Source organism: Scyliorhinus torazame, chromosome 29, assembly GCF_047496885.1.
Source record: "Scyliorhinus torazame isolate Kashiwa2021f chromosome 29, sScyTor2.1, whole genome shotgun sequence".
NCBI classification, from domain to species: domain Eukaryota; kingdom Metazoa; phylum Chordata; class Chondrichthyes; order Carcharhiniformes; family Scyliorhinidae; genus Scyliorhinus; species Scyliorhinus torazame.
The window spans coordinates 39,939,458-39,965,109 of NC_092735.1; the positions used below are offsets into that span (position 1 = coordinate 39,939,458).

Here is a 25,652-nt window from a genome sequence, read left to right on the forward strand (position 1 = left end):
GAATTTCAGTGATCTGACCCCCACTCCCACCCCCTCATTACCCTGCCCACCCCTCGCACCCCCCCCCCCCCCCACACCCTGACCCTCACCCATGCCACTCCCTTGTCCACCTCACCCTGACCCTCCTCACCACCTCGTTGCCCAGTCTGTGCCCAGTCTGGGGGATATCCTGCTTCTGATGATCATGTTTATGAATTATGGTGAGACCGTTGATGCTGGAGTCTGTGACTTGTGGATTTTCATTTCCTAAACCAGGAAATTTGGGGTCTGTGATCAATAGTTATCGTTGTTGGTGAATTTTCAGCTATTTTACCGGGTTAAAGATCATCTCCAGCTCGCTTGCTTCAACCAGACTGGCAGGATTCTGGCTTAAAAATTACCTCAATAAATAATTCCAGTAACTCCCTGCAGCTCAGGTTAATCAATCATCAGCGTCTATTTTGTAGTTTGTGATTGGTGTTGTGTCACCGTCCTGTTAGCTCTCCTGTGGTCAACTTGTGAAAACAGCAACAGGAAGCGAAACCAGAGAGGGACACAGGTCAGCACTGCTCGATAGTTAACGGTGGTTCTTGTCATCGGACACTGGGATCTTCCAGTCTGAGGCTGCGATTGGGCATTCGCCACAGCTACACTCGCCAATCAGAAACCTGCCTTTCAGAACAGGCAGCATCTGCACCGCCAACAAAATACTTCTACTGGGCAGCCACTGTTACAATTTCGGGAACCCAGCAGTAAGGTGCACAGCAAGATCCCACAGGCAGCAATGTGATAGCGACCGGAGAATCTAATTTGTGATAGTGATTGAGGAATAATCGTTGGATCCAGGACACTGGGGGAGAACACTCCTCCGCACTGCATTAAAACCGTGATTATTCAAACTCACATCCACAGGAGAAGTCACACACAGACTATAGCATCTCATCAGAAGACAGCACCTCCCGACAGTGCAGCACTCCCTCAGTACTGATCCTCTGACAGTGCGGCACTCCCTCAGTACTGACCCTCTGATAGTGCGGCGCTCCCTCAGTACTGACCCTCTGACAGTGCAGCACTCCCTCAGTACCGACCCTCTGACAGTGCAACACTCCCTCAGTACTGACACTCTGATAGTGCGGCACTCCCTCAGTACTGACCCTCTGATAGTGCGGCGCTCCCTCAGTACTGACCCTCTGACAGTGCAGCACTCCCTCAGTACCGACCCTCTGACAGTGCAACACTCCCTCAGTACTGACACTCTGATAGTGCGGCGCTCCCTCAGTACTGACCCTCTGACAGTGCAGCACTCCCTCAGTACCGACCCTCTGACAGTGCAACACTCCCTCAGTACTGACCCTCTGACAATGCGGCGCTCCCTCAGTACTGACCCTGAGACAGTGCAGCACTCCCTCAGTACTGACCCTCTGACAGTGCAACACTCCCTCATTACTGACCCTCTGACAATGCGGCGCTCCCTCAGTACTGACCCTGAGACAGTGCAGCACTCCCTCAGTACCGACCCTCTGACAGTGCGGCACTCCCTCAGTACTGACCCTCTGACAGTGCAGCACTCTCTCAGTCCTGACCCTCTGACAGTGCAGCACTCCCTCAGCACTGAACCTCTGACAGTGCAGCACTCCCTCAGTACTGACCCTCTGACAGTGCGGCACTCCCTCAGTACTGACCCTCAGACAGTGCGGCACTCCCTCACTCCTGACCCTCTGACAGTGCGACACTCCCTCAGTACTGACCCTCAGACAGTGCGGCACTCCCTCAGTACTGACCCTCTGACAGTGCGGCACTCCCTCAGTACTGACCCTCTGACAGTGCGGCACTCCCTCAGTACTGACCCTCTGACAGTGCAGCAACCCTCAGTACTGACCCTCTGACAATGCAGCACACCCTCAGTACTGACCCTCTGACAGTGCAGCACTCCCTCAGTACTGACCCTCTGACAGTGCGGCACTCCCTCAGTACTGACCCTCTGACAGTGCAGCACTCTCTCAGTCCTGACCCTCTGACAGTGCAGCACTCCCTCAGCACTGAACCTCTGACAGTGCAGCACTCCCTCAGTACTGACCCTCTGACAGTGCGGCACTCCCTCAGTACTGACCCTCAGACAGTGCGGCACTCCCTCACTCCTGACCCTCTGACAGTGCGACACTCCCTCAGTACTGACCCTCAGACAGTGCGGCACTCCCTCAGTACTGACCCTCTGACAGTGCGGCACTCCCTCAGTACTGACCCTCTGACAGTGCGGCACTCCCTCAGTACTGACCCTCTGACAGTGCAGCAACCCTCAGTACTGACCCTCTGACAATGCAGCACACCCTCAGTACTGACCCTCTGACAGTGCAGCACTCCCTCAGTACTGACCCTCTGACAGTGCAGCACTCCCTCAGTACTGACCCTCTGACAGTGCGGCACTCCCTCAGTACTGACCCTCTGACAGTGCGGCACTCCCTCAGTACTGACCCTCTGACAGTGCGGCACTCCCTCAGTACTGACCCTCTGACAGTGCAGCACTCCCTCAGTACTGAGCCTCTGACAGTGCGGCACTCCCTCATTACTGACCCTCTGACAGTGTGGCACTCCCTCAGTACTGACCCTCTGACAGTGCGGCACTCCCTCAGTACTGACCCTCTGACAGTGCAGCCGTCCCTCAGTACTGACCCTCTGACAGTGCAGCACTCCCTCAGTACTGACCCTCTGACAGTGCGGCACTCCCTCAGTACCGACCCTCTGACAGTGCAACACTCCCTCAGTACTGACACTCTGATAGTGCGGCGCTCCCTCAGTACTGACCCTCTGACAGTGCAGCACTCCCTCAGTACCGACCCTCTGACAGTCCAACACTCCCTCAGTACTGACCCTCTGAAAATGCGGCGCTCCCTCAGTACTGACCCTGAGACAGTGCAGCACTCCCTCAGTACTGACCCTCTGACAGTGCAACACTCCCTCATTACTGACCCTCTGACAATGCGGCGCTCCCTCAGTACTGACCCTGAGACAGTGCAGCACTCCCTCAGTACCGACCCTCTGACAGTGCGGCACTCCCTCAGTACTGACCCTCTGACAGTGCAGCACTCTCTCAGTCCTGACCCTCTGACAGTGCAGCACTCCCTCAGCACTGAACCTCTGACAGTGCAGCACTCCCTCAGTACTGACCCTCTGACAGTGCGGCACTCCCTCACTCCTGACCCTCTGACAGTGCGACACTCCCTCAGTACTGACCCTCAGACAGTGCGGCACTCCCTCAGTACTGACCCTCTGACAGTGCGGCGCTCCCTCAGTACTGACCCTCTGACAGTGCGGCACTCCCTCAGTACTGACCCTCTGACAGTGCAGCAACCCTCAGTACTGACCCTCTGACAATGCAGCACACCCTCAGTACTGACCCTCTGACAGTGCAGCAACCCTCAGTACTGACCCTCTGACAGTGCAGCACTCCCTCAGTCCTGACCCTCTGACAGTGCAGCACTCCCTCAGTACTGACCCTCTGACAGTGCGGCCGTCCCTCTGTACTGACCATCTGACAGTGCAGCACTCCCTCAGTACTGACCCTCTGACAGTGCAGCACTCCCTCAGTACTGACCCTCTGACAGTGCAGCACTCCCTCAGTACTGACCCTCTGACAGTGCAGCACTCCCTCAGTACTGACCCTCTGACAGTGCGGCACTCCCTCAGTACTGACCCTCTGACAGTGCGGCACTCCCTCAGTACTGACCCTCTGACAGTGCGGCACTCCCTCAGTACTGACCCTCTGACAGTGCAGCACTCCCTCAGTATTGAGCCTCTGACAGTGCGGCACTCCCTCAGTACTGACCCTCTGACAGTGCGGCACTCCCTCATTACTGACCCTCTGACAGTGTGGCACTCCCTCAGTACTGAACCTCTGACAGTGCGGCACTCCCTCAGTACTGACCCTCTGACAGTGCAGCCGTCCCTCAGTACTGACCCTCTGACAGTGCAGCACTCCCTCAGTACTGACCCTCTGACAGTGCGGCACTCCCTCAGTACTGACCCACTGACAATGCGGCACTCCCTCAGTACTGACCCTCTGACAGTGCAGCCGTCCCTCAGTACTGACCCTCTGACAGTGCAGCACTCCCTCAGTACTGACCCTCTGACAGTGCGGCACTCCCTCAGTACTGAACCTCTGACAGTGCGGCGCTCCCTCAGTACTGACCCTGAGACAGTGCGGCACTCCCTCAGTACTGACCCTCTGACAGTGCGGCACTCCCTCAGTACTGACCCTCTGACAGTGCAGCACTCCCTCAGTACTGACCCTCTGACAGTGCAGCACTCTCTCAGTCCTGACCCTCTGACAGTGCAGCACTCCCTCAGCACTGACCCTCTGACAGTGCAGCAGTCCCTCAGTACTGACCCTCTGACAGTGCGGCACTCCCTCAGTACTGACCCTCAGACAGTGCGGCACTCCCTCAGTACTGACCCTCTGACAGTGCGACACTCCCTCAGTACTGACCCTCAGACAGTGCGGCACTCCCTCAGTACTGACCCTCTGACAGTGCGGCGCTCCCTCAGTACTGACCCTCTGACAGTGCGGCACTCCCTCAGTACTGACCCTCTGACAGTGCAGCAACCCTCAGTACTGACCCTCTGACAATGCAGCACACCCTCAGTACTGACCCTCTGACAGTGCAGCAACCCTCAGTACTGACCCTCTGACAGTGCAGCACTCCCTCAGTCCTGACCCTCTGACAGTGCAGCACTCCCTCAGTCCTGACCCTCTGACAGTGCAGCATTCCCTCAGTCCTGATACTCTGACAGTGCGGCCGTCCCTCAGTACTGACCCTCTGTCAGTGCAGCACTCCCTCAGTACTGACCCTCTGACAGTGCAGCACTCCCTCAGTACTGACCCTCTGACAGTGCAGCACTCCCTCAGTATTGAGCCTCTGACAGTGCGGCACTCCCTCATTACTGACCCTCTGACAGTGTGGCACTCCCTCAGTACTGACCCTCTGACAGTGCGGCACTCCCTCAGTACTGACCCTCTGACAGTGCAGCCGTCCCTCAGTACTGACCCTCTGACAGTGCGGCACTCCCTCAGTACTGACCCTCTGACAGTGCGGCACTCCCTCAGTACTGACCCACTGACAGTGCGGCACTCCCTCAGTACTGACCCTCTGACAATGCGGCACTCCCTCAGTACTGACCCTCTGACAGTGCGGCACTCCCTCAGTACTGACCTTCTGACAGTGCGGCACTCCCTCAGTACTGACCCTCAGACAGTGCGGCACTCCCTCAGTACTGACCCTCTGACAGTGCGACACTCCCTCAGCACTGACCCTCAGACAGTGCGGCACTCCCTCAGTACTGACCCTCTGACAGTGCGGCGCTCCCTCAGTACTGACCCTCTGACAGTGCGCACTCCCTCAGTACTGACCCTCTGACAGTGCGGCACTCCCTCAGTACTGACCCTTTGACAGTGCAGCACTCCCTCAGTCCTGATCCTCTGACAATGCAGCACTCCCTCAGTCCTGACCCTCTGACAGTGCAGCACTCCCTCAGTCCTGATACTCTGACAGTGCAGCACTCCCTCAGTACTGACCCTCTGACTGTGCAGCACTCCCTCAGTACTGACCCTCTGACTGTGCAGCACTCCCTCAGTCCTGACCCTCTGACAGTGCAGCACTCCCTCAGTACTGACCCTCTGACAGTGCGGCACTCCCTCGGTACTGACCCTCTGACAGTGCGGCACTCCCTCAGTACTGACCCTCTGACAGTGTGGCACTCCCTCAGTACTGACCTTCTGACAGTGCGGCACTCCCTCAGTGCAGACTCTCTGACAGTGCGGCACTCCCTCAGTACTGACCCTCTGACAGTGCGGCACTCCCTCAGTACTGAACTTCTGACCTGAAGCCAGATTGTTGTGAGGGGTGTTGACCTTTCTGTGCTGAGGCTGATAAGAACTCCTCAGTCAAAAGAAGTTCCTGAAACAGGAGTTTATTCAATTGATTTCTGATCCCTCTTGTGACCTATCATCTCCGCATTTTATTGATCTTACTTTTGTCAGTGAACCTTCTTCTCCTGACAGTCAACGCTACCCCCAAGAAAGCACAACAGCGCCTATACTTCCTCAGGAAACTAAGGAAATTCGGCATGTCCACATTAACCCTTACCAACTTTTACAGATGCACCATAGAAAGCATCCTATCGGGCTGCATCACAGCCTGGTATGGCAACTGCTCGGCCCAGGGCCGCAAGAAACTTCAGAGAGTCGTGAGCACCGCCCAGTCCACCACACGAACCTGCCTCCCATCCATTGACTCCATCTACACCTCCCGCTGCCTGGGGAAAGCGGGCAGCTTAATCAAAGACCCCTCCCACCCGGCTTACTCACTCTTCCAACTTCTTCCATCGGGCAGGAGATACAGAAGTCTGAGAACACGCACGAACAGACTCAAAAACAGCTTCTTCCCCAGTCACCAGACTCCTAAATGACCCTCTTATGGACAGATTTCATTGACACTACACCCTGTATGCTTCATCCGATGCCAGTGCTTATGTAGTTACATTGTATATGTTGTGTTGCCCTATTATGTATTTTCTTTTATTCCCTTTTCTTCCCATGTACTTAATGATCTGTTGAGCTGCTCGCAGAAAAATACTTTTCACTGTACCTCGGTACACGTGACAATAAACAAATCCAATCCAATCCAAACACCAGCCTCCTCCGTACAATCTCAAGGTGTCGGAATGAAGATTCAGTCACTTTGGCTCGGGCTCGAACTGGCCTTTCTCAGGTTTTGAAGATACTCTCTTCATCCATTTGCTGAAGAAACCTTTCAAATACCCAATGGCGATGAGACCAGGGATCAGGCAATAAACCTGGACTCTTTCTCGCTGATTTTTGCAATTACTCTGCAGTTGTACTGGGGAGGTTGTACATCAGGATTCAAGCAGCAAGGTGGCGCAGTGGTTAGCACTACTGCCTCACGGCGCCGAGGTCCCGGGTTCGATCCCGGCCCTGGGTCACTGTCCGTGTGGAGTTTGCACATTCTCCCCATGTCTGCGTGGGTTTCACCCCCACAACCCAAAGATGTGCAGGGTAGGTGGATTGGCCGCGCTAAATTGCCCCTTAATTGGAAAAAAAATAATTGGGTACTGTAAATTGATTTTAAAAAGGATTCAAGCAGCATTCTCGTCTACTTACTCATCCTCCTGTTCCTCAGGGAGTTGCTCTTTCTGGGAACGAACCCATTGCTCAACATTACACAATGAGCTTCTCTGTGGGTCCACGTACTCAACCCCAGGCTTGGCACCCCCCTCAAATCTGAACGCGCTGTTCTGAACCCCACTTGTGGGAGTGGACGGGGGGACAGTACCATTGTGTGGTGGGGGGGTCAGCTGCTCGAGGGAGATGGTTAAACGTGGGTCATCTCTGTGACTATCGGTTGGCGCCAGCAGGTCCTGTCTGACCTTCTCCAATTTCCTTTCCATCATTTCACTCCTGCAGCCCACTTGCTGCATTGGCGCTGACAGTTTGGCGATTTCCAGTGATTCGGCGCTTTGGGCATTTCCCCGGTCCTGGAGCAAGCCAGCATTTGTGAAATCCTCAAAGCTGGAATATCGCTGTTCCTGTGGAACTCGCTTTGGAGCTTTCATCGAGGTGACGCTGGAAAAACAAAAAGCAAACATTTAAAGGGTGAATAAACTGTGTTGTGAAGGTGAAGAAAACTCCAAATTACGTCCCAATATACTGAGCTCTTAAATACGACCAGTGGTTTTACAAATGGACATAGAGGCCAAAGATGGCTGTGGATGGCAACCAGATCACTGGGTGAATTGCTGGTGGCTGGTGCTAAGAGAGAGAGACAATGGAATCACCCCCTGTCTCCAGCCAAGGATACATCAAGAGCACAGAAGCCATACTGAAAGTAACTACTATCTCCTGTGGAGATAATGGGAGCGGATTATAATCTCCGCAGGAATGTCCAAGACCGGTTTGTAGATCTCAACTTCCAGGAATATACAAAGACTGGGATAAAGACCAACTGCAAAACGTGGTCAATGTCGACTCACACTGGGTGCGTCAGTATGTGACACAGGAGGAAAGGCCGCCAGCATTACTCCTACAAGTTTTGCAGGTATCTCTCTCTGATTGCTGAAGACGGCCAAGTCAGCAAAGCCACAGCTGAAAAGGAAAGAGGGCAGATTCTCACTTAAACCACGGAACACTGGAATATCAAAACCAACTATTCAGCGCCTTTCTGAAAAAACGGGTGGTATCATTCCCGCTGCTACCCCCACGCAGGATAGGGTGGTACCTGGGGGAGGTTTCGGACATCTACCGGGAACTTCAGGAGGCGGAGGAAGCCCCAGTAGAGGAGCTTAAGGGCAAATGGGAGGAGGAGCTAGGTGGGGAGCTGGATGCGGGCCTGTGGGCGGACGCCTAAATAGGGTCAATTCCTCCTCATCATGTGCCAGGCTTAGCTTAATCCAGTTTAAGGTGGTCCACCGGGCACGCATGACGGCAACCAGGATGAGCAAGTTCTTTGGTGTTGAGGATAAATGTGCGAGGTGTGCGGGAAGCCCTGCAGATCATGCCCATGTGTTCTGGGCATGCCCGACTCTTAAGGGATTCTGGCGGGGTTTTGCTAAGGCAATGTCCAAGAGCTTAGACACGCGGGTGGTGCCGAGTCCGGAGGTAGCGATCTTTGGAGTGTCAGAGGATCCGGGAGTTCAGGAAGCGAAAGAGGCCGACGTCCTGGCCTTTGCCCCCCTGGTAGCCCAGAGACCCTGTTAATGTGGAAGGACTCGAAGCCCCCGAGTGTGGAGACTTGGGTTAGTGACATGGCTGGGTTTCTCAGTCTCGAGAAAATAAAGTTTTGCCTTGAGAGGGTCCATGGCGGGTTCCGGAGGTGGCAGCCGTTCCTCGACTTTCTAGGAGAGCAGTAAAGGTCAACAGCAGCATCCCGGGGTGGGGGGGGGGGGGGGATCCTTACGTTGTATTGTTCTTTTCTTTGTATATACGGTTAACATTTATTTTGTTCTGTTAATTGTTGCGTATGGTTATGCAAAAATCATGTTTTTGACAAAAATGTGAATAAAAATAATTTAAATTAAAAAAAAAAACTATTCAACTACTGCAGTCAGCACTACTGGAATCCCGAACAGTGCAAGGTTCCACTGACAAGTCAAAGACTGATTTGTCTATATACTTTTTTTATTTTTAAAATAAATTTAGAGTACCCAATAAATTTTTTTCAATTAAGGGACAATTTAGTGTGGCCAATCCACCCACCCTTGTACATCTTTGGGTTGTGGGGGCGAAACCCACGCAGACACGGGGAGAATGTGCAAACTCCACACGGCCAGTGACCCAGAGCCGGGATCGAACCTGGGCCCGGACTCTCTCCCCCCCCCCCAGCACCACCTACATCATCCACCGGAACCCCCCCCCCCCACCAGCACCACCTACATCATCCACCGGACTCCCCCCCCCAGCACCACCTACATCATCCACCGGACCCCCCCCCCCAGCACCACCTACATCATCCACCGGACTCCCCCCCACTCTTACTTTAACCTGAGCCTGGTCGAGTTAGACTGGGAAAATGATCCCTAAAAGAAGGAATCTGTTTGAAATGAATCTTGTTGTGACCCCCCAAAGTGGTTGAATAAGGAAAGGGAGCCAGTTCATCAGGCATCACCCGGGATCACAAGTTTGGGAACTTTGCCTGGGGACCGATAGATAATTGGGCAGAGCTGTTAAAATCTGATGTTAAAGACAAGCTGATCCTCAACATGGAGAAACAGATTATATTCAACGTGATAAATATCGCAAAATGTAAATCGACCAATAGGAGCCTTGCTCGGTGTCAGTAAACTGCTTTTAACTGGCAATCTCCACGAGCTCCTGTGATTTTATTAACTCTACAGCCTTAACTCTAAAGTTCAAACACCACGACCTACATACTCTTCCTCCTCTCAAACCCACATCAGGGGCGCAATTCTCCGGAAACGGCGCGATGTCCGCCAACTGGCGCCCAAAACGGCACAAATCAGTCGGGCATCGCGCCGCCCCAAAGGTGCGGAATGCTCCGCATCTTTGGGTGGCCGAGCCCCAACATTGAGGGGCTAGGCCGACGCCGGAGGGATTTCCGCCCCGCCAGCTGGCGGAAATGGCGTTTTTTGCCCCGCCAGCTGGCGCGGAAATGCGGCGCATGCGCGGGAGTGTCAGCGGCCGCTGTCAGTTTCCCAGCGCATGCGCGGGAGCGTCAGCGGCCGCTGACAGTTTCCCGCGCATGCGCAGTGGGGAGAGTCTCTTCCGCCTCCGCCATGGTGGAGGCCGTGGCGGAGGCGGAAGGGAAAGAGTTCCCCCACGGCACAGGCCCGCCCGCGGATCGGTGGGCCCCGATCGCGGGCCAGGCCACCGTGGGGGCACCCCCCGGGGTCAGATCGCTCCGCGCCCCCCCCAGGACCCCGGAGCCCGCCCACGCCGCCTGGTCCCGCCGGTAAATACCAGCTTTGATTTACGCCGGCGGGACAGGCAATTTCTGGGCGGGACTTCGGCCCATCCGGGCCGGAGAATCCAGCGGGGGGGTCCCGCCAACCGGCGCGGCCCGATTCCCGCCCCCGCCCAATCTCCGGTACCGGAGACTTCGGCGGGGACTGGGGGCGGGATTCACGGCGGCCAACGGCCGGGTCGGAGAATGACGCCCCAGGAGTGGGCCATTCAGCCCCTCTAACCTGAGTCTTGGATATAATCATGATGTGGAGATGCTTGCGTTGGACTGGGGTGAGCACAGTAAGAAGTCTTACAACACCAGGTTAAAGTCCAACAGGTTTGTTTCGAATCACTAGCTTTCGGAGCGCTGCTCCTTCCTCACTCATCTGAGGAAGGAGCAGCGCTCCGAAAACTAGTGATTCGAAACAAATCTGTTGGACTTTAACCTGGTGTTGTAGGACTACTTATTGAATATAATCAATGATGGATCAAACTCCCTCTCGCAGTGGAGAATTCCAAAGATCCACCATGCTCTGAATGAAGAAGTTCTCATCTCAGTCCTAACGAGCTAACTTCACATTCTGGGATTCCCGGTGAAGAGATTTAATGAAGGGATTTAGGGCAATGTATCCGAGTTTACTGATGTAACAAAGCTAGGTGGAAAAGTAACTGTAATGGTTCCAGGAGATGGGAGCGAAAAGCCAAATTGTTTATTTTAAACTGAATATAAAATGCTGCCACAAAATAGACATCGCAGTAAAATGTGGAGAAGTGGGAAATTATCCCCTTTCGGAGCAGAATGTATTTTAAAGTTGACAGCCTGAGAAATTGAAACTGGGACCTACATGTCATTGAGGTCGACTGTGCAGGAAATCCCGTTCGGCCCATCCCGTCTGTGCCGGTCAAAACCCACCACCTAACTATTCCAATCCCATTTTCCAGCACTCGACCCATAGTCCTGGGATCGCAGGGGCACATCTAAATCCTGAAACGTTCTGAGGCTCTCAGCCTCCACCCCCCTCTCCGGCAGCGGGCTCCAGACTCCCACCCCCTTCCGGGGGGAAAAGGTTTCTCCTCACATCCCCTCGAACCCTCCTGCCCCTCACCTTAAATCTCTGCCCCCGTGGTCATTGGCCCCTCCACCAAGGGGAAATGTTTCCTCCTGTCTACGCTATCTAGTCCTGCACAAGGATCACAGGAAGTCAATATTCAGGTACAGTAGGCAATTAAAAAGGTAAATGGTATGTCAGCCTACATTGCAAAGAGATTAGAGTAAAATAATAGAAGAGGTTTTTCGACAATACAGAGTGGGGCCAGCAGCGTGGGTTCAATCCCCATACCGGCTGAGGTTATTCCTGAAGGCCCCGCCTTCTCAACCTCGCCCCTCGCCTGAGGTGTGGGTGACACTCGGGTTAAATCACCACCAGTCAGCTCTCCCCCTCAAAGGGGAAAGCAGCTCATGGTCTTTGGGACTATGGTGATTTTACACTGATACTGAGTATTGGTGAATGTGCAGCTGGAGTACGATGCACAGTTTTGGTCGCCTTACCCAGGACTTTGTCCCTTCAGCTGCCTGACGCCTGAAACCTGGCAGCAAATTGCAAAACGTTTGATACCAAGTAACAGGATTAAATAATAAAGAGCCGGATCGATTGGGATTCTGTACAGTGGGAGTGAATGGGAAGCGGTTTGATCGATTGGGATTCTGTACAGTGGGAGTGAATGGGAAGGGATTTGATCCATTGGGATTCTGTACAGTGGGAGTGAATGGGAAGGGGTTTGATCCATTGGGATTCTGTACAGTGGGAGTGAATGGGATAGGGTTTGATCCATTGGGATTCTGTACAGTGGGAGTGAATGGGAAGGGGTTTGATCCATTGGGATTCTGTACAGTGGGGGTGAATGGGAAAGGGTTTGATCCATTGGGATTCTGTACAGTGGGAGTGAATGGGAAAGGGTTTGATCCATTGGGATTCTGTACAGTGGGAGTGAATGGGAAGCGGTTTGATCGATTGGGATTCTGTACAGTGGGAGTGAATGGGAAGGGATTTGATCCATTGGGATTCTGTACAGTGGGAGTGAATGGGAAAGGGTTTGATCCATTGGGATTCTGTACAGTGGGAGTGAATGGGAAGGGATTTGATCCATTGGGATTCTGTACAGTGGGGGTGAATGGGAAAGGGTTTGATCCATTGGGATTCTGTACAGTGGGAGTGAATGGGAAAGGGTTTGATCCATTGGGATTCTGTACAGTGGGAGTGAATGGGAAGCGGTTTGATCCATTGGGATTCTGTACAGTGGGAGTGAATGGGAAGGGATTTGATCCATTGGGATTCTGTACAGTGGGGGTGAATGGGAAAGGGTTTGATCCATTGGGATTCTGTACAGTGGGAGTGAATGGGAAGCGGTTTGATCCATTGGGATTCTGTACAGTGGGAGTGAACGGGAAAGGGTTTGATCGATTGGGATTCTGTACAGTGGGAGTGAATGGGAAGGGGTTTGATCCATTGGGATTCTGTACAGTGGGAGTGAACGGGAAAGGGTTTGATCGATTGGGATTCTGTACAGTGGGAGTGAATGGGAAGGGGTTTGATCGATTGGGATTCTGTACAGTGGGAGTGAAGGGGAAGCGGTTTGATCCATTGGGATTCTGTACAGTGGGAGTGAACGGGAAAGGGTTTGATCAATTGGGATTCTGTACAGTGGGAGTGAATGGGAAGCGGTTTGATCCATTGGGATTCTGTACAGTGGGAGTGAATGGGAAAGGGTTTGATCCATTGGGATTCTGTACAGTGGGAGTGAACGGGAAAGGGTTTGATCCATTGGGATTCTGTACAGTGGGGGTGAATGGGAAAGGGTTTGATCCATTGGGATTCTGTACAGTGGGAGTGAATGGGAAAGGGTTTGATCCATTGGGATTCTGTACAGTGGGAGTGAATGGGAAGCGGTTTGATCCATTGGGATTCTGTACAGTGGGAGTGAATGGGAAGGGATTTGATCCATTGGGATTCTGTACAGTGGGAGTGAATGGGAAGCGGTTTGATCCATTGGGATTCTGTACAGTGGGAGTGAACGGGAAAGGGTTTGATCGATTGGGATTCTGTACAGTGGGAGTGAATGGGAAGGGGTTTGATCCATTGGGATTCTGTACAGTGGGAGTGAACGGGAAAGGGTTTGATCGATTGGGATTCTGTACAGTGGGAGTGAATGGGAAGGGGTTTGATCGATTGGGATTCTGTACAGTGGGAGTGAATGGGAAGCGGTTTGATCCATTGGGATTCTGTACAGTGGGAGTGAACGGGAAAGGGTTTGATCAATTGGGATTCTGTACAGTGGGAGTGAATGGGAAGCGGTTTGATCCATTGGGATTCTGTACAGTGGGAGTGAATGGGAAAGGGTTTGATCCATTGGGATTCTGTACAGTGGGAGTGAATGGGAAGGGATTTGATCCATTGGGATTCTGTACAGTGGGAGTGAATGGGAAGGGATTTGATCCATTGGGATTCTGTGCAGTGGGAGTGAATGGGAAGGGGTTTGATCCATTGGGATTCTGTACAGTGGGAGTGAATGGGAAAGGGTTTGATCCATTGGGATTCTGTACAGTGGGAGTGAATGGGAAGCGGTTTGATCCATTGGGATTCTGTACAGTGGGAGTGAATGGGAAAGGGTTTGATCGATTGGGATTCTGTACAGTGGGAGTGAATGGGAAGCGGTTTGATCCATTGGGATTCTGTACAGTGGGAGTGAATGGGAAGCGGTTTGATCGATTGGGATTCTGTACAGTGGAAGTGAATGCGAAGGGATTTGATCCATTGGGATTCTGTACAGTGGGAGTGAATGGGAAGCGGTTTGATCGATTGGGATTCTGTACAGTGGGAGTGAATGGGAAGCGGTTTGATCGATTGGGATTCTGTACAGTGGGAGTGAATGGGAAGGGATTTGATCCATTTGGATTCTGTACAGTGGGGGTGAATGGGAAAGGGTTTGATCCATTGGGATTCTGTACAGTGGGGGTGAATGGCAAAGGGTTTGATCCATTGGGATTCTGTACAGTGGGAGTGAATGGGAAAGGGTTTGATCCATTGGGATTCTGTACAGTGGGAGTGAATGGGAAAGGGTTTGATCCATTGGGATTCTGTACAGTGGGAGTGAATGGGAAGGGGTTTGATCGATTGGGATTCTGTACAGTGGGAGTGAATGGGAAGCGGTTTGATCCATTGGGATTCTGTACAGTGGGAGTGAACGGGAAAGGGTTTGATCGATTGGGATTCTGTACAGTGGGAGTGAATGGGAAGCGGTTTGATCCATTGGGATGCTGTACAGTGGGAGTGAATGGGAAAGGGTTTGATCCATTGGGATTCTGTACAGTGGGAGTGAATGGGAAGGGGTTTGATCGATTGGGATTCTGTACAGTGGGGGTGAATGGGAAAGGGTTTGATCCATTGGGATTCTGTACAGTGGGAGTGAATGGGAAGGGGTTTGATCCATTGGGATTCTGTACAGTGGGAGTGAATGGGAAAGGGTTTGATCCATTGGGATTCTGTACAGTGGGAGTGAATGGGAAGGGGTTTGATCCATTGGGATTCTGTACAGTGGGAGTGAATGGGAAGCGATTTGATCCATTGGGATTCTGTACAGTGGGAGTGAATGGGAAAGGGTTTGATCAATTGGGATTCTGTACAGTGGGAGTGAATGGGAAGCGGTTTGATCCATTGGGATTCTGTACAGTGGGAGTGAATGGGAAGCGGTTTGATCGATTGGGATTCTGTACAGTGGGAGTGAATGGGAAGGGATTTGATCCATTGGGATTCTGTACAGTGGGAGTGAATGGGAAGCGGTTTGATTGATTGGGATACTGTACAGTGGGAGTGAATGGGAAGGGGTTTGATCCATTGGGATTCTGTACAGTGGGAGTGAATGGGAAGCGGTTTGATCGATTGGGATTCTGTACAGTGGGAGTGAATGGGAAGGGATTTGATCCATTGGGATTCTGTACAGTGGGGGTGAATGGGAAAGGGTTTGATCCATTGGGATGCTGTACAGTGGGGGTGAATGGGAAAGGGTTTGATCCATTGGGATTCTGTACAGTGGGAGTGAATGGGAAAGGGTTTGATCCATTGGGATTCTGTACAGTGGGGGTGAATGGGAAGGGGTTTGATCCATTGGGATTCTGTACAGTGGGGGTGAATGGGAAAGGGTTTGATCCATTGGGATTCTGTACAGTGGGAGTGAATGGGAAAGGGTTTGATCCATTGGGATTCTGTACAGTGGGAGTGAATGGGAAGGGGTTTGATCCATTGGGATTCTGTACAGTGGGAGTGAATGGGAAAGGGTTTGATCCATTGGGATTCTGTACAGTGGGAGTGAATGGGAAGGGATTTGATCCATTGGGATTCTGTACAGTGGGAGTGAATGGGAAGGGGTTTGATCCATTGGGATTCTGTACAGTGGGAGTGAATGGGATAGGGTTTGATCCATTGGGATTCTGTACAGTGGGGGTGAATGGGAAAGGGTTTGATCCATTGGGATTCTGTACAGTGGGGGTGAATGGGAAAGGGTTTGATCCATTGGGATTCTGTACAGTGGGAGTGAATGGGAAGCGGTTTGATCCATTGGGATTCTGTACAGTGGGAGTGAATGGAAAGGGGTTTGATCCATTGGGATTCTGTACAGTGGGAGTGAATGGGAAGGGGTTTGATCCATTGGGATTCTGTACAGTGGGAGTGAATGGGAAAGGGTTTGATCGATTGGGATTCTGTACAGTGGGAGTGAATGGGAAGGGGTTTGATCCATTGGGATTCTGTACAGTGGGAGTGAATGGGAAGCGGTTTGATCCATTGGGATTCTGTACTGTGGGGGTGAATGGGAAAGGGTTTGATCCATTGGGATTCTGTACAGTGGGAGTGAATGGGAAAGGGTTTGATCCATTGGGATTCTGTACAGTGGGGGTGAATGGGAAGCGGTTTGATCCATTGGGATTCTGTACAGTGGGAGTGAATGGGAAAGGGTTTGAGCCATTGGGATTCTGTACAGTGGGAGTGAATGGGAAGCGGTTTGATCGATTGGGATTCTGTACAGTGGGAGTGAATGGGAAAGGGTTTGATCCATTGGGATTCTGTACAGTGGGAGTGAATGGGAAAGGGTTTGATCCATTGGGATTCTGTACAGTGGGAGTGAATGGGATAGGGTTTGATCCATTGGGATTCTGTACAGTGGGGGTGAATGGGAAGGGGTTTGATCCATTGGGATTCTGTACAGTGGGGGTGAATGGGAAGCGGTTTGATCCATTGGGATTCTGTACAGTGGGAGTGAATGGGAAAGGGTTTGATCCATTGGGATTCTGTACAGTGGGAGTGAATGGGAAAGGGTTTGATCCATTGGGATTCTGTACAGTGGGAGTGAATGGGAAGGGATTTGATCCATTGGGATTCTGTACAGTGGGAGTGAATGGGAAGGGGTTTGATCCATTGGGATTCTGTACAGTGGGAGTGAATGGGATAGGGTTTGATCCATTGGGATTCTGTACAGTGGGAGTGAATGGGAAGGGGTTTGATCCATTGGGATTCTGTACAGTGGGAGTGAATGGGAAGCGGTTTGATCCATTGGGATTCTGTACAGTGGGGGTGAATGGGAAAGGGTTTGATCCATTGGGATTCTGTACAGTGGGAGTGAATGGGAAAGGGTTTGATCCATTGGGATTCTGTACAGTGGGGGTGAATGGGAAGCGGTTTGATCCATTGGGATTCTGTACAGTGGGAGTGAATGGGAAAGGGTTTGATCCATTGGGATTCTGTACAGTGGGAGTGAATGGGAAGCGGTTTGATCCATTGGGATTCTGTACAGTGGGAGTGAATGGGAAGTGGTTTGATCCATTGGGATTCTGTACAGTGGGGGTGAATGGGAAGGGATTTGATCCATTGGGATTCTGTACAGGGGGGGTAATGGGAAGGGGTTTGGGTCCATTGGGATTCTGTACAGTGGGAGTGAATGGGAAAGGGTTTGATCCATTGGGATTCTGTACAGTGGGAGTGAATGGGAAAGGGTTTGATCCATTGGGATTCTGTACAGTGGGAGTGAATGGGAAAGGGTTTGATCCATTGGGATTCTGTACAGTGGGAGTGAATGGGAAAGGGTTTGATCGATTGGGATTCTCTACAGAGGGGTGAATGGGAAGCGGTTTGATCCATTGGGATTCTGTACAGTGGGAGTGAATGGGAAGTGGTTTGATCCATTGGGATTCTGTACAGTGGGAGTGAATGGGAAGCGGTTTGATCCATTGGGATTCTGTACAGTGGGAGTGAATGGGAAGCGGTTTGATCCATTGGGATTCTGTACAGTGGGGGTGAATGGGAAGGGGTTTGATCCATTGGGATTCTGTACAGTGGGGGTGAATGGGAAGGGGTTTGGGTCCATTGGGATTCTGTACAGTGGGAGTGAATGGGAAGGGGTTTGATTCATTGGGATTCTGTACATTAGGAATGAATGGGAAGGGGTTTGATCCATTGGGACTCTACAACAGGAAAGATTGGGAAGGCATTGGGAAATTTCTGGATTTGACAATAATTACAAGTGTTTGAACTCCTGACCTGGTGTATTCAGGTTCCACACGTGCGGAGTGGATCAGAGCTCTGATCCATCCATTCATATCCTCCTGAGTGTCAGCGCTGAAATAATAGGTTCTCATTCCTGAGTGTTCAGCCTGAAGGACAGGAAATCAGATTAAACAGTGTTCACTATTGAATGTTTCCTTTCTCTGTTATAACCCTCTCTCCTCACATCCTTCTTGACATTCAACCAGGAATGATGGATAATGGAGCATTGCTTCAAGAAGTCACATCACAGCAAAAATCGATAAATCTCAGTAAAAACATTGATTACTGTGTTTCGGTTATTAGGTCAGTTCCACGTTCTAATCCTAACCCTAAAGACTGGAGTTCCCACTTCACCCTGACTGATCTGCCCGGTTCACCCTTTGCGAGAATTGCAAAGTCCACGTGGGAGGAGAAAGTAACTAATCCCACACAGAAATCCCAGGAATTTCCCCAGAGACTCCATCACTGGACCCGGAGACTCAGAGACCCGGGAGTTGCTGATTTTCCTGATTAGACCCGGAACCCAATTCTGACAGAAATGTGGAGTTATTTCCACGAATCTCACAGGTTTTACCCCCGAGTGATTCAGAAATCACGCACAGGATTCTCAGATTGCCGACACAAAATCGCGTTCGGTGATTGGCCGGAGAAATCGGGGCGGCGCTGTTTTTCAGATTCTCCGCCCCCGACGTGTCGACTTCCCGACACCGTCGGTCGCGTGTCCTCTCAATTTCCGGGGACCTCGCGTGGCGGTTGAGGACTGTGTCGAGCGTCGCCACAGTCGGTGGTGGAGGGGGGAGCCGTTCTGCTGGCAGGGGGGACATCGGGGGGGGACTGCTAGGGGGTGGTCCGGGGGTGGTGAGGGGGTCTCAGGGGTGCACAATCCGGCAGGCCGGGTCCTCGCGCGGCCAGTCATTCTGTGTCCGTATCCACAGGTAAAGCTGGGGGCTTTACGTGGCGAGCCCCCCCACTGGGCGGAGCATCGGTGCAGGGGCAACGGCGACTGTTCATCGGAAGGCCAGACACTTTCTCTGGACATAACCGCAAATTCGGAGAGTCCAGCCCCATGATTATGGCAAACGGAACCATCCCAACCCCGTTCCCACCTTCCTCAGACCCACCGTCACCAATGTCCTCTCCCACTCTGTCACATTCTTCTGACCCTCCCCCACCCCTCCCCGTACCTCTCCCCCCCCTGCCCCCCGGCACCCCTCCCCCCCGCACCTCTGCCCCCCGGCACCCCTCCCCCCGCACCCTACCCCCGCACCCCTCCCCCTCGCACCCTCCCTCCGCACCCCTGCCCTCGCACCCCTCCCCCCCCCCGCACCTCTGCCCCCCGGCACCCCTCCCCCGCACCCTACCCCCGCACCCCTCCCCCTCGCACCCTCCCTCCGCACCCCTGCCCCCCGGCACCCCTCCCCCGCACCTCTGCCCCCCGGCACCCCTCCCCCCGCACCCCTCCCCTCGCACCCTCCCTCCGCACCCCTCCCCTCGCACCCCTCCCCCCCGCACCTCTGCCCCCCGGCACCCCTCCCCCCGCACCCTACCCCCGCACCCCTCCCCCTCGCACCCTCCCTCCGCACCCCTCCCCTCGCACCCCTCCCCCCCCCCGCACCTCTGCCCCCCGGCACCCTCCCCCCGCACCCTACACCCGCACCCCTCCTCCTCGCACCCTCCCTCCGCACCCCCTCCCCCCGCACCTCTGCCCCCCTGCCCCCCGGCACCCCACCCCCCGCACCCCTCCCCCTCGCACCCCTCCCACCCACACCCGTCCCCCCGCACGCTTCCCCGCACCCGTCCCCCTCACATCCCTCCCCCCGCACCCACCCCCCGCACCCCTCCCCCTCGCATCCCTCCCCCGCACCCCTCCCCTTGCACCCCTCCCCCGCACCCCTCCCCCCGCACCCCGGCACCCCTCCCCCCGCACCCCTGCACCCCTCCCCGCACCCCTCCCCCGCGGCACCCCTCCCCGCACCCCTCTCCCTCGCATCCCTCCCCCCCGCACCCTCCCCCCACACCCTCCCCCCCGCACCCCTCCCCTCGCACCCGTCCCCCCCCGCACCCCTCCCCCCGCACCCTCCTCCCGCACCCCTCCCCCTCGCACCCTTCCCCTCCCGCACCCCTCCCCCGCACCCCTCCCACGCACCCGCCCCCCGCACCCCTCCCCCACACCCCTCCCCCTGCACCCCTCCCCCTCGCACCCCTCCCCGCACACCTCCCCCACTCCCCTCCCCTACCCCCCTCCCCCAGCCCCCACAACCCACCCCCTCCCCCACCCCCCGCTCCCCTCCCACCCCCCCGCCCCCTCCCCTGCCCCCCGCCCCCTCCCCCCGCACCCCTCCCCGCACCCCATCCCCCGCACCCCTCCCCGTACCCCTCCCCTCCCCCCACCTCCTCCCCCCCGCACCCCTCCCCGTACCCCCCACCCCGCCCCCTCCCCCCCCCACCCCCTCCCCCCCCGCACCCCCCCTCCATGTTTCCAATTGAAAATCTGACTTGTCCTGAACTTTGAAAGTGAATTTCCGTGTTTTCCGATCCTGTGGATCAGCGGCAGTGATGATGTAACTGGGCATTGGAATACTCCCCAGGATTCTCTCTTCCCGACTATCTGTGGAGCAAAAAACACAGAGAATCAGCTCTCCCAAGAAACCCTTTTATCCAGGGAAAGATCGTATCCTCATCTTCCCACAGGAAGTGGCAGACATTGGGCAGACAGTGAGCAGCCAGGGGGCTGACTGGGCATTGGGCTGACATTGGGCACACAGCGGGCAGACGGGGCAGACAGTGGGCTGACAGGGGGCAGACAGCGAGCAGACAGCGGGCAGACAGCGAGCAGACAGCGGGCAGACAGCGAGCAGACAGCGGGCAGACGGGGCAGACAGCGAGCAGACAGCGAGCAGACAGCGGGCAGACGGGGCAGACAGTGAGCAGACAGCGGGCAGACAGCGAGCAGACAGCGGGCAGACTGGGCACACAGCGAGCAGACAGCGAGCAGACAGCGGGCAGATGGGGCAGACAGTGAGCAGACAGCGAGCAGACAGCGGGCAGACGGGGCAGACAGTGGGCAGACTGGGCACACAGCGAGCAGACAGCGGGCAGACAGTGAGCAGACAGCGGGCAGACTGGGCAGACAGTGAGCAGACAGCGGGCAGACTGGGCAGACAGTGAGCAGACAGCGGGCAGACAGTGAGCAGACAGCGGGCAGACTGGGCACACAGCGAGCAGACAGCGGGCAGACGGGGCACACAGCGGGCAGACTGGGCAGACAGCGGGCAGACAGTGAGCAGGGAAGGTTTAATTACCTCTGTAATAAAAGAGACAGAAGTCAGACAGCACAAACCATCTTCTCTTCCACAACTTAAGGCCAGAGCTATCCTGAAGCACAGAGAAACATTTCAAATCATTCATCAGACTCTGTAGCCAGAGGAAATGATGCGCTGATTACTGTCAAATGATCATCAGCCAATGTTACCACTCAACGCAGAGACACTGTACAATCACGTAGGAGGCCCCTGCCTTTCATTTATTACCCACCATCACCACAAGGTGCTGACTCTCACTGGGTTCAGTTCCTGAAGGTGCTGACTCTCACTGGGACACAGTTCCTGAAGGTGCTGACTCTCACTGGGGGACAGTTCCTGAAGGAGCTGACTCTCACTGGGGGACAGTTCCTGAAGGTGCTGACTCTCACTGGGGGACAGTTCCTGAAGGTGCTGACTCTCACTGGGGGACAGTTCCTGAAGGTGCTGACTCTCACTGGGGCACAGTTCCTGAAGGTGCTGACTCTCACTGGGACACAGTTCCTGAAGGTGCTGACTCTCACTGAGGGACAGTTCCTGAAGGTGCTGACTCTCACTGGGGGACAGTTCCTGAAGGTGCTGACTCTCACTGGGATACAGTTCCTGAAGGTGCTGACTCTCACTGGGGGACAGTTCCTGAAGGTGCTGACTCTCACTGGGAGACAGTTCCTGAAGGTGCTGACTCTCACTGGGATACAGTTCCTGAAGGTGCTGACTCTCACTGGGGGACAGTTCCTGAAGGTGCTGACTCTCACTGGGGGACAGTTCCTGAAGGTGCTGACTCTCACTGGGGGACAATTCCTGAAGGTGCTGACTCTCACTGGGACACAGTTCCTGAAGGTGCTGACTCTCACTGAGGGACAGTTCCTGAAGGTGCTGACTCTCACTGGGGGACAGTTCCTGAAGGTGCTGACTCTCACTGGGGCACAGTTCCTGAAGGTGCTGACTCTCACTGGGACACAGTTCCTGAAGGTGCTGACTCTCACTGGGACACAGTTCCTGAAGGTGCTGACTCTCACTGGGGGACAGTTCCTGAAGGTGCTGACTCTCACTGGGGGACAGTTCCTGAAGGTGCTGACTCTCACTGGGACACAGTTCCTGAAGGTGCTGACTCTCACTGAGGGACAGTTCCTGAAGGTGCTGACTCTCACTGGGGGACAGTTCCTGAAGGTGCTGACTCTCACTGGGGCACAGTTCCTGAAGGTGCTGACTCTCACTGGGACACAGTTCCTGAAGGTGCTGACTCTCACTGGGACACAGTTCCTGAAGGTGCTGACTCTCACTGGGACACAGTTCCTGAAGGTGCTGACTCTCACTGGGAGACAGTTCCTGAAGGTGCTGACTCTCTCTGGAAATTCTCTGTGCCAGGCCCAGCATTCTGGAGTTTCTGGGCTGCACCGTACTCTGTAAGCCACCAGAGGGAGCCCAGTCTCCATGTTTGAAATTTGCTCTGGGAGTCTCTTGTGTCCATTCCGCCGGCGCTGGAACCAGCTCCCTGCACTCTGCTGAATTAAGTGACATCAGTGTTTTAATGGAGATGATTTGGTTTCAAACTGGCCACCTGGCCGGCAATCCACAACCATTTCCCGTGATCCCACTCCCCACATTCACCCTTCATAAACTCACCCCAACCTCGTGAACACCCCCCCCCCCCCCCCCCTCCACCTCACTATCGCTCCTCACCTCTGCCCCTTTCCCCAGCTCCTCCCCTCCCACCTCCCTCACCCACCCGGTACCTGTTTGTGGAGCCAGCCCCGCATCACCGTCACGGAGTTTGGGTCTCGTTTTATCGCCTGGTCTCTCTTGGCGAACGTGTGAACTTTCTTCATTGTACGAAGAGGCTAAGGAAACACAAATGAAGGGTCAAGCTGGGCAATGGATAATTGTTAGGCTGGAGACCACTGCGGCCAATTCCTGAAAGCTCTGGGGCCAGGTTCTCCTGAACTGATTGGGAAACACCTCAGCGGCTCTTTGGAAAATTCTCTGACTCGAGGTTCTGGCACTGTTGTTTACAGGTGATTAAGAAGGCGAATGGAATTTTGTCCTTCATTGCTAGAGGGATGGAGTTTAAGACTAGGGAGGTTCTGCTGCAATTGTATAAGGTGTTAGTGAGGCCACACCTGGAGTATTGTGTTCAGTTTTGGTCTCCTTACTTGAGAAAGGACGCACTGGCACTGGAGGGTGTGCAGAGGAGATTCACTAGGTTAATCCCAGAGCTGAAGGGGTTGGATTACGAGGAGAGGTTGAGTAGACTGGGACTGTACTCGTTGGAATTTAGAAGGATGAGGGGGGATCTTATAGAAACATATAAAATTATGAAGGGAATAGATAGGATAGATGCGGGCAGGTTGTTTCCACTGGCGGGTGAAAGCAGAACTAGGGGGCATAGCCTCAAAATAAGGGGAGGTAGATTTAGGACTGAGTTTAGGAGGAACTTCTTCACCCAAAGGGTTGTGAATCTATGGAATTCCTTGCCCAGTGAAGCAGTAGAGGCTCCTTCATTAAATGTTTTTAAGATAAAGATAGATAGTTTTTTGAAGAATAAAGGGATTAAGGGTTATGGTGTTCGGGCCGGAAAGTGGAGCTGAGTCCACAAAAGATCAGCCATGATCTCATTGAATGGCGGAGCAGGCTCGAGGGGCCAGATGGCCTACTCCTGCTCCTAGTTCTTATGTTCTTATCACCCCCCACCCCCATCACCCCCCACCCCCATCACCCCATCACCCCCTACCCCCATCACCCCCCCACCCCCATCACCCCCCACCCCCTACCCCCATCACCCCCCACCCCCATCACCCCACCCCTCCCTACGACATCACCCCCATCATCCCCCCACACCCTTCACCCCCATCACCCCCACCCTCATCACCCCCACCCTCATCACCCCCCACCCCATCCCTCCCTCCGACATCACCCCCCACCCCCATCACCCCACACCTCCCTATGACATCACCCCCCCATCACCCCCTCACCCCCTTCACCCCCATCACCCCCCACCCCCATCACCCCCACCCTCATCTCCCCATCACCCCATCCCTCCCTCCGACATCACCCCCCATCACCCCCACCCCCTACCATCCCCACCCCTCCTTCCGACATCACCCCCATCACCCCCCCCACCCCACATCAGCCCCCATCACCCCTCCCACCCCCTCCCACCCCTCCCCCAACATTACCCCCCACCCCCATCACCCCCCCACCCCATCACCCCCCACCCCATCGCCCCCCCATCACCCCTCATCCCCATCAACCCCGCACCCCATCACCCCCATGATCCCCTCCAACCCCATCCCCCCACCCCTGCCCCAATCATCCCCACCCCATCACCCCACACCCTCATCTCATCCACACCCCATCACCCCCACCCCCATCACCCCCCCACCCCCATCACCCCCCCCCACCCCCATCACCCCCCACCCCCATCACCCCCCACAATCTGACTCCGTCAGCGCTGAAAGAGTTGAATATTTGTAAGGGAGGGAGTGCTGGGGTGGGGAGGGGGTGCTCGGGTGGGGAGGGAGTGCCGGGGTGGGGAGGGGGTGCTGGGTAGGAAGGAGAATCCTGGGGAGGAGGAATCAGGGGATGGGGAAGGGGGCACAAGGCCCCAGATTTCCCTGTGGACACTCACTAACCTTTGACCCAAATGAGGTGTTGATGGACGAGATGGTGACCATACTGGACGTTTGGCTCAATCCACTGCGAGACCTCTCGGTAAACGCAGCCATCAGGACAATCAGCCTGAAAACCCAGAGAGAAACCTCATTAACATCAGGCACTAAAACACAATCCTCGCTCGCCGCTCTCCTGGTCACCAACTCTCTGCGGAAGGGAACTGGTGTGTGAGGCAGGGAACTGACCCTGATGTGTTAGGCAGGTCGGTTTGGTGTGGACTGCACTTGATGCAGCGATGCGAGAAACAGACCTCTCACACTGGGGAAGATCCGACACAGTTTTATTGAACGATAGAACTAACATCCATATTCAGCTGTGGGTCGACACTATATTGAACTGGAGACCTTGTACTAGCCTGACCAGACTTACTAGCTACCACATGGTGTTTGTACTGTGCTAGCTCGTGGACTCTGACTGTCTCAGTGGCTGGTCCCGAGAGAGCGGGAAACCTAGTGCCCTCTGGCTTTATAGTGGTCGTGTCCTGTCTGGTGATTGGCTGCACTGTGTTGTGTGCTTACTGGTCATCCTGTGTGCCAATCACTGCCTGTCTGCATCTCATTATATACACGCGTGGCTATTATGACACATGCTGTATGCCTTCTTGACCACTCTATCGACCTGCGTTGCCACCTTCAGGGT

The 25,652-nt window shown here is 54.5% G+C and overlaps 1 protein-coding gene across 5 annotated transcripts in view; it reads right to left on the reverse strand.

Annotated features, from left to right (window-relative positions):
* LOC140404096 (pleckstrin homology domain-containing family A member 7-like) overlaps positions 1-25,075 on the reverse strand; it is a 68,161-nt gene extending 43,086 nt beyond the window's left edge. For all 5 annotated transcript variants that reach the window (XM_072492497.1, XM_072492496.1, XM_072492495.1 and 2 more), the window contains exons 1-6: positions 24,974-25,075; positions 23,078-23,182; positions 21,345-21,417; positions 20,550-20,650; positions 18,037-18,149; positions 7,154-7,615 (exon numbers count right to left, since the gene is read on the reverse strand). In XM_072492497.1, coding sequence (XP_072348598.1) covers positions 7,154-7,615; positions 18,037-18,149; positions 20,550-20,650; positions 21,345-21,417; positions 23,078-23,182; positions 24,974-25,066 — 947 coding nt within the window. In that variant the 5' untranslated portion in view covers positions 25,067-25,075. The remainder of the gene's footprint in view (positions 1-7,153; positions 7,616-18,036; positions 18,150-20,549; positions 20,651-21,344; positions 21,418-23,077; positions 23,183-24,973) is intronic.
* Positions 25,076-25,652: the final 577 nt, after the last annotated feature.